Source organism: Coturnix japonica, chromosome 5 (genome assembly GCF_054131305.1).
Source record: "Coturnix japonica strain WE chromosome 5, WE-NBRP24, whole genome shotgun sequence".
Classification (NCBI taxonomy): domain Eukaryota; kingdom Metazoa; phylum Chordata; class Aves; order Galliformes; family Phasianidae; genus Coturnix; species Coturnix japonica.
The window spans coordinates 16,987,665-16,997,057 of NC_140667.1; the positions used below are offsets into that span (position 1 = coordinate 16,987,665).

Below are 9,393 nucleotides of genomic sequence, written 5' to 3' on the forward strand. Positions count from 1 at the left end.
CGCCATGAGGAAGGAGCAGCAGAGCCGGGAGTTCCGGCTGTAGTGTCACAGCCAGGCGGTCACTGAAACACTCAGCGATCCCAGTTCCCAGGTCATCCCAGATCCCAGGTTCCCAAAGGTCATCAACTCCCACTTGTCCTTACATGTTAAACACAGCAGGCGTCCATCAGAAACTGCATCTTCTGCTAGTTAGAAAATGACAACCCCTTCACTGACAGAAAAAAACCCACACAGTGCTGCTGACCTTAAGGATAGGTGAGTTGGTTTATTTCGTTTTTAAAAGCAATCCTCAGAACGTGTCAGTATAAGAGACATACAGGTGAGGATACAGTTACCACCAGTGGATAAAAGCCCCAGTGCAGCAACACGGATGGCAGCACAGAGGAACCCACCCACCAACTAGTGCTCCATGGGCTCTTCTGCCTTCTCCGCAGGCTCGTCAGCAGGCAAAGCAGGCTGAAAGAGAGGGAAAAGATGCGTTATGGGATTATCCACAGTCAACACAAAGGACAACGCTGTTAATTAGATGACCTGAGGGTGCACTCTGCCACGTGCACAATAACATGCTGTTAAAGAAAGTGCAAAACACTACCACAGATGAGGAAAAGGGCCTGACAGTGGCAGGAAGGGCTTGCCACTAATTCAGCCTAAACTGACTTCAACAAGTCCATCAGTCTCCAGCTAAGGGGACAGTGGTGTATCCAATTTTCATGTAGGAACTTCTAGCTTTAAAAATCACATCCCTAAAAACGATAGTTTACTAGAAGAATTAAATGCCAAACAAAAACAATACATCTCCAGTACAAAAAAGACAAGGATCTCTTGGAAAGAATCCAGCGGAGGGCCACTAAGATGGTGAAGGGCCTGGAGCATCTCCCCTATGAGGAGAGACTTAGGGAAATGGTTCTGTTAGGCTGAGAGGGGATTTGATCCAGGTTTATAAATACGTGAGGTGCGGGGGCCATAGTGGTGAGGCTGGTCTCTCTTCAGTAGTATGTGGGGACAGGACTAGGGGTAATGGGATGAAAGTACAGCATAGGAAGTTCCGCATGAATGTGTGGAAGAACTTCTTTACAGTGAGGGTGACGGAGCACTGGAACAGGCTGCCCACAGGGGGTTGTGGAGTCTCCTTCTCTAGAGATATTCAAGACCTGCCTGGACGCCTACCTGTATGACGTGGTGTAGGGAGCCTGCTTTGGCAGCGGGATTGGACTCGATGATCTCTAGAGGTCCCTTCCAACCCCTACAATTCTGTGATTGTACAGTGCTGTCTTCCAATAAAGCCCGCTTCTATTTAACACATACCTTTCTCTGTGGTCTCTCCTCCAGGCCTTCTAGGAATGGTGCTACATCATCATCGTCATAAATGGTGAACTCCATGTCTTTGCCAACAATCCCAATGGAAACATTCTGTTCAGCAAAGTTTTGACAGAAGTGAGAAGCATTTCTCTGCAAAATCACTTTTACTTGTCAAACAGACAAAAGCATCCCACTGCAGAAGAGGGTCCCTGTGCTATTGTGCCCGCTTAAGGAAGAAAGGCAATTCTGACTAACTCCCTTTTGTAGATTGTTCTCAAGAAGGAAAGGGAGGGACATTTATTCCCTACAAAAGGTAGCACGTTTCAAAAATCTTAACAGGAAAACCATTCAAGGGTTTTTGCTTCCTTTCCCTCCTCCCCTTCCTTTCCCCCCCTTCTTCTTTTTAGTAACAAATACCTGACTTTTCAAAACTGATTTTCATCAGACTTTGCATTGTTGTTATTGTGAGAGTTCTAGAAAACAGCAAGGCAGGCTAAGAATGAAAAATTTAGATCAAACATAGATAAGGGCAAGACCAGCTACAAAGAGAACACCAGAATATGATAACAAAGCTGCTTAAAAGCTTCTTGCTCAACAGTTGCTCACTTCATTTCCTGTCTAGGGTTTCTGCAACTCATGATCAGATGCTGGATACTCAAACAGCTTGTGTATTACATTCCCTTACCACCCCAATTAGTGACTGTGCTTACAATGCAAAGCTGACGATTCCAGTTGTTCACAATGCACTTTAAACACTGATTCAAGTTTAAAATATAATGAAGCAGAAAGGGAAACAATCCCTTATCTAAATAAGGTATCTCTCCCATAAAGAAAAATAAATCTCAGATAGTAAAGGAAGCACTATGTAAATCACTATCATCTTCATTTCATTTGTTGCTATCTAGGAAGTTTTTAGCTCCCAAGTTTCAGTGCCAGCCATACTTTACATCAGCTTTGCTGCGGTCATTACTGAGAACAATGGCAGTGAAATTTCTCATTAAGAAAAACTAGCATTTACCTTGGTGGTCAGATCCTGTTCAGCAGGAAGAGTCTCTCTCAGGGCACGCAGTCCATGTTTAACTAGCTCGTTTAGATTACCTTAAAAATGAAGCCAGAAAGGTATATATGAAATACAGCACTCATCCCCAGATTCATTTTCCCTTTTTCCCATTCTCAGCTGGCAACCAGAAAATTAACTTGCACAGCTTGACTTTCATGTATTCTCCTTCAGTATTTGTGAGACTGAAGACACAGCTGTTAAAAAAGTACATCATCAGGAACCAGCTTTTCCCTACATTCCAGGTTTAAAGCACCTGGTTTGGGCACATTGTCTTCAGTGCAGGAATAATCAAGCTATTTTTCCCTTTCACATTGTTGTTTCATATAAATTCACCACCTAAATATTCACCATGTCATACCGTACCTGCTGTGACACACAAACAATCTTCCTATTCTTTAAATGGAACACAGGTTTGTTACTTTCCACTTTGCTTTTCTGAGCACAGCTTCTCTTCTGATTAGATCTAATAAACATGCTGATGTTAGACATGAAGATCTGTAATATTTTCTCTATGGTTTTCCTCTTCATGCAGATTTACACTTATGCCAAACTCAGCCCTCAACATTTTCTTGCCTTACTAAACGCAGAATGGAACAGAGGCAGAAAATAAGCTGTGTAATTGATAAAGATCATTAGATAGCCAAGTTCACTACTCACAGTCAGTAAATTCAGTCATGTGTCTTTCCAAGTAAGTTCGTGCTGACTGCGAACGAGCACCAATGGACATGGCTTTACAGTCAAAATAGTTTGCTGAGGGACAAGTCTGGAAGATGTGAGGGCCCATATCCTACAGGAAGAAAAGACATAAAACAAACACATAAACTCCTGTAGGAACACACGATATTTTCTAAAACAGTTTTGCTCATGATACATTACATAGTTTATATGCATGCATGTAAGCATCCTACATTGCTTACTATACCACCATTCCTACCCAGCTCTTGCAAAGCTATTGTTAAAAAAAAAAATAAAAACAAACGCAGTGTTTGTAAAGAACAGTTTTTACTTACATCATAACCTGCAATGAGCAGTCCTACACCATATGGTCTTCTGCCATAGCGCTGCGTTGGTATCTGCGTTTCTAAAGTAAGCTAAAGAAGCAATCTCAAAGGCACGTGTTAATCACACTGAAAACATTTTCCTGAGCAATGCGCAAACACTCCAAAATTGTTGCGTAGCCTTTACAAAGCTTTCTGTGCTATCAAAGGCCGTGTTTAAAGAAATAGTCCTCGGGACTTATTTGGAACACCAGCGCTGGCTCTTTTTCACCAAAACAACATTTAGGAGCTGGCTTTCCCAGAAGAACTGAGCAGTGCATTCAACCAAGTAATACAAACAGTTCAGTTAATGCAGCCTCATTTAATTTCTTAGCCCTTTAACTTTACCTAGGCACCTGATAACAGAACACAAGGCCTCCTCTGTGCTCCAAGCACAGAGAACATTAATTACCACAAAAAAAAAAAGTAAGCAAGCAGCTGCAGTCCAGCAAATGATCATGTTTTGTGCAGTGCAGTCATATTTCCACCTCCAAAAACATGGTGCTATGTAACAAAAAACCAGCAGTGAGTGAAATGGTGCATAGCATTTTACTGCCTTTATACCAGTACGGAGTTCTGGGATGTCCTCTGAAAGAATTAACACACAATGTGAATGAAGAAAAATCACCTCTTTAATTAACTTTTTCAGTTTAGCATTACTTTTAAATTATGAGATATATATTTTAAAGGATACTGCTTCCAATTAGTGACACCAAACGAGATACTGGAAGAGGTCTATCAAACACAAATCTAGAATCCAGACACTCCTGACGCATAAAATTGCTAGAAGGAAAAGGAAGAAAAATCAAATCAGTGTATAGACAAAAGCCACACTGAGTTTTCCTCGGTATTTGTCTGTTAAGTGTATTCTTGTTCCAGCTCCGCTTGTTGAGAAAAGCAGCCGAGTGCATTACACAATTTCATTTCATTGTGACTTATAACTGTTATTTAGGAGGCTGACCACAGGCTTGAAAGAGTCTCAGAGCATTTCACCCATACCAACCAAGGGAAGGTGGAAGTGTACCAGGCCACATGTTAAGTCTCTGGGAAAAAACCCACAGTTAAACAGTAACGTATCTTTGTCATCTTACAGCAAATAAATTTTACTTCAAAAATTCTACCTATTAAATTTTACTTTAAAAATTCTTCCTATTCCATCTTTGTGTTTTCCTGCATAACCAGGGAATCATCTTCTTTTTAGTATATATTACCTTCTTTGATCAAGCCATGTGTGGTCTGCAGGTAAAAGGGAAATCTGCCTGAAGCTGGTATGTTCAGCAGTGTATGTTTTTCATAACAGAAGCAGCTACTAGAGGGAAATAGGTAATGCACTTGTCCAGACTGCTTGGATGCCCCACCACACCAAGGAAACCAGACAGTTACGGTCTCACAAGTAACAAAAGCAAAGAGCGAATTTCGGGGCCAAACAAAGGAGTTTTCTGCCAGCAACTTAAATTCCTTCCAAAATTTCATATTGAGGTCTTTGGCAAAGCACAACAGACCAAGGCCAAACTTTAGATGAACATAAAATTTTGTTTGCAGTAGTCTACATGTGAACTTTCACTTCTTGCAGAACCGTGTGTGTCAACAGCTAAGATACTCACCACAAGAGTCTTGCATCAGCTGTAAGTCCAGCAATTGAGATACCGATATGGTTGTCAACATACAGGATTTTCTTCTGATGAGCTGCCAGCTCAGACTGCGCTCGCTACACACAAAAGGAGAGAGCTATGTGGCAGACTGACCACTTTGCCAAGCACTGTGGAGCAATCTGCTAACATTTATTGCAAGAACTGAATACAATCACAAAACAGTCAAAACATCAGCAATAGACAACAAACAAACAAAGAGCGATCTGTAAACTTGCAACAGAAGACAAGAAAAAAAAATAATTCCACTTCAGTGAGAGACTGTCAGGAACAATGATCAGATGCCCAAGGTTTCCAAGGTTTGGAAAAGGAAGTGAATAGTTTTGCTGCTTGTAAAGGTGGTAACAGAGGATGATTTAAAGGTGGCTAATATAAAGATATTGACCAAGATGGTGATAAATAGCCAAAGGTTATCAGTAAAGAAAACTCACCAATGTTGATGCCTGGACCAGATAGCTGAGGCAGTTTCCACTGGGGAGCGATCTCCAAGAGATGCTCCTCAGTGGTGGTCAGCCCTTAAATGAGGTCTCAGAGGAGGTGGAGTCAAAGGCCACCCCTTCCAGGAGTACAGCTAGATTACTCTCACCTGTGCTCCCGCAGCTGACCCAACACTTGCCTCAGCTGACTAATCAGTGGTTCAAGCTGTGATTTCCCATATACTGCTTTATAACAAAAAAACACAACAACTCTATCTTTTAAAGTGAAAATCTTTCACTCCTTTCCTTCACCAATTTGAGAAAATCTGCTTAGCACGGGTACTGAAAATGCTTATATTTCTTTACTGACACTAATGGAAAAGGAAACTGATACTGCATTTATTTTATACACAGATAAAAGTTCAGGACTTTGCTGAACTAATTTGCCAGACTAAAACTTCTCCACTAACACTGATGTTTGCAGAACAGAGTTTTAACCTTACCTTTAGAGCAACCAGAACAGCATGTGTTTTTGACTTCAGCCCCACAGTGGCTGAGCCTTGCTTCACAGCTTCCATGGCATATTCTATTTGATGAATTCGCCCCTACAGAATAAAATCAAAGGTAGTCATTCTGAAAAATAGTACAGGTGATTAATTTCAACAGCTTTTCATTTACAGACTTCTGATTTCCCTCACCCTGACAGGCACACTGCCTGCCTAACAGCAATAGACTTCCTCTATTATCATTTGCAAACCACAGAATCATAGAATAGCCTTGAAAAAGTTTGAAAAAGGGTTGAAAAGAACCACAATGATCATTCAGTTTCAACCCCCCCCCCCCTCCTGCTAAGTGCAGGGTCAGTAACCACTAGACCAGGCAGTGCAGAGCCACATCCAGCCTGACCTTCAATGCTTCCAGGGATTCCACATCTTCCTTGGGCAACCTGTTGCAATGTGCGACCGCCCTTTGTGTGAAAAACTTCCTCCTAATATCTAAACCAAACCTATCCTGTCTCAATTTAAAACCATTCCTCCTTGTCCTGTCACTATCCACCCTCATAAACAACAGTTCCCCCTCCTGTTTATATGCTCCCTTCAAGTGCTGCAAGGCCACAAGGAGGTCTCACTGGAGCCTTTTCTCTCCAAGCTAAACAAGACCAAGTTCCCTCAACCTTTCCTCACAGAAAAGGTGCTCCAGCCCTCTCATCATCTCAGTGGCAATGACTTCAGCAACTCACTGAAGTTATTTGTATTGCTGCTCAAAGGAACTTCCAGCTGAAGTTGGATGTGTAACTTTTAATCGAGTTTCCCAAAGAAATGAGTCTTAAGCAATTGTTGTGTCTCATCATCCATCCCCCAATAACTTCTGAACACGTTATTAGTCAACTGCAGTGAAGTCTGAAAGAGGAGTAGAGGTCTTATAGACAAGCAAGCCCATACAAGTTCTGAAAAGCAAGCCAGCAGCATTGCAGGAAAATAAGGCAACATCCTTTCAGTGCTACAGCTGAGGGTAAAGCAGCTCATTTTCTGATCTCTCACTGACCGACCTATTTCAATCACTCAGTATATTTACTGTTACTTTGCGAAGCTGGAATTACTGAAAGTAGCACAGCTGTCTCTTACCAGCTGAAATGAACTCAAAACACGACACATTGCTACAGTTATTACAACAGGAACATTCTGGGGATAATCTACAGGAAACCATCTTATATTGGTTTACGTATCAATTTCAAGATACATACACACGTTTCATGTGTAAAGGGTTTTTGATCTCATTTACCCAGAGAAACACAAAGTCTGCTGGATGCTTACCGTGCCCTACACACAGCTATTTCCTGCCTGAAAGCAGCAAGGAATCATGTATTTATCAACTGCCGAGAACAAGCTTCGAGGCTGTAAAACCATCGAGTCCTTTCAAGCCTTTAACCTTCAATCTCATCTTATTTAAAACAGTATTTGAAAACGCCCTCCCCAGTGGAGTATTTGCTCCCACACTGATGCCCAGAGCTTTCATAGGATCATACCAGTGCCACTGTGACCCAGTCACCTGTGGGAATGCATGCAGTAGAGATTGCAGCAAATCAGCCATGACATGTCTTCCATGAGTCATCATTTCAGTATCATTTGATATCATTTCAGATATTTCAAGACAATTTCAAGCTATTCAGATTTTCAAGACAATTTGTGAACAATAAATACAACTCAGCATTGCTGATGACTTCATGATAGCAACTAAAAGTCACAAAAAAATAACAGCATTGCTGAAGCTTGTGTGTGCGACCAGAATGGCAATGAACACCAAATGTAAGTTCTTCCCCATAGCCACTGAGGAATTTTCAAAGCTCTGTGATTCTTCGGGCACCAGCACAGCAAGGGAATAACCCACAGGCTGTGTTTACTGCAGACCCAAAGCTTAAAGGTACCAGATTGGCACGGGCTGCCCAGGGGAGCAGTGGGGTCACCATCCCTGGAGCTGTGATAGCACCGAGGGATGTGATTCACACAGAATCACAGAATGACCCGGGTTGGAAGGGACCTCAAGGATCATGTAGTTCCAACCCCCCTGCCTGGCAGGGCCACCAAACATACACATTTACTAGATCAGGTTGCCCAGGGCCCCGTCCAACCTGGTCTTGAACACCTCCAAGGACGGGGCATCCACAACCTCCCTGGGCAGCCTGTTCCAGGGCCTAACCACTCTCCTAGTGAAGAACTTTCCCCTAACATCCAACCTAAATCTTCCCTCTTTTAACTTAAAACCATTTCCCCTAGTCCTGCTATTGTCAGCCCTTTCGAAGAGTTTACTCCCCTCCTGGGAGTAAGTTCCCTTCAGGTATTGAAAGGCTGCAATGTGGTCATCCTGCAACCTTCTCATCTCCAGGCTGAACAAACCCAACTCCCTCAGCCTGTCCTCACAGGGGAGGTGCTCCAGCCCCCTGATCATCTTTGTGGCCCTCCTCTGGACCCTTTCCAAAAATCTCCATATCGTTTTTGTACTGAGGGCTCCACACCTGGACACAAAGTGATTGTCAAGAACGTTTGTGGTGCTGGGCTGATGGCTGGATTTGCTGACCTTCGGGATAACGATTTGATGATTTCCAAGTAAGAAAGGAGAGGGTGCCCGTGAAGAAACACGCAGCATCAGAAAGCACAGTAAGGGCGGGCGGACGGGGCTTACCTGTGGGCTCCACACCGTCACATCGTTATCGTACTGGTTGCGGAACTGGAAGAGACGAAACAACACCCATAAGCGCGGTGATAGGAAAGGAAAGACCAGGCCCCGGCCGCCTCCCTCACACCCCCACCCGTGGGCCCGGGGGTGCCGGTGGAGCCAGGCCCGGCGCCGCCAAGTGCTTACTCACGGCCCCGCTCCTTCCTTTCTTCCCCCTCGTCCCTTCTAACTCTCCTTCCTCCCCTCCCCTCCCCGCCCGTAGCTGTGTGCTCGTGGCGCTGCGGCCCGGCCGTGCTGCTCACCATGCTTCCTGCCGGCGGCGACGCTTGCTGAGGGGCAGCGAGGGGGCCGCGCTCCGGCAGCGCTCGCTCTGGCCTGGAGCGATCAGACAGCGGCAGCCGCAGACAGAAACATCGAGCGGGCGCGCCCCGGGGATCGGCGCATGCGCAGCCGGGCCGGGCCTGTGCCCGCTGTTCTTACTTCCCTCCGTTAGTTGTTGTGCTGAGTAAATGGGATTACATTTACAAACGCGTCCTTTTACTCTCAAAAGTAGAAAGCGAAAGTAGTTAGCATAAATGAATGTCATTTGTGTTACTGTCTGGTCACCAGAGCTCTTACGAACATTTGTACGTAGTTATTATCTGCAAAGCGAATCCAAAAGTGCAGTGACTTAGTACAAAGGCCTGCAGGAGCACATGACTGGAACACGAGAGAATCAGATCATGCTGTTTTATTTTTAAACCAGCATTCGGCTGCTG

The 9,393-nt window shown here is 44.0% G+C and overlaps 1 protein-coding gene across 1 annotated transcript; it reads right to left on the minus strand.

The window, feature by feature from the left end:
* Positions 1 to 245: 245 nt before the first annotated feature.
* PSMA1 (proteasome 20S subunit alpha 1) lies at positions 246 to 9,012 on the minus strand. The gene is made up of 10 exons (XM_015864087.3): positions 8,938 to 9,012; positions 8,642 to 8,686; positions 5,965 to 6,066; positions 5,001 to 5,104; positions 4,091 to 4,179; positions 3,370 to 3,440; positions 3,017 to 3,146; positions 2,318 to 2,397; positions 1,306 to 1,410; positions 246 to 456 (listed from the first exon to the last, which is right to left on the minus strand). The coding sequence occupies exons 1-10, from the start codon at positions 8,938 to 8,940 to the stop codon at positions 400 to 402; spliced, it is 786 nt and encodes a 261-aa protein (XP_015719573.1). The 5' UTR covers positions 8,941 to 9,012; the 3' UTR covers positions 246 to 399.
* Positions 9,013 to 9,393: the final 381 nt, after the last annotated feature.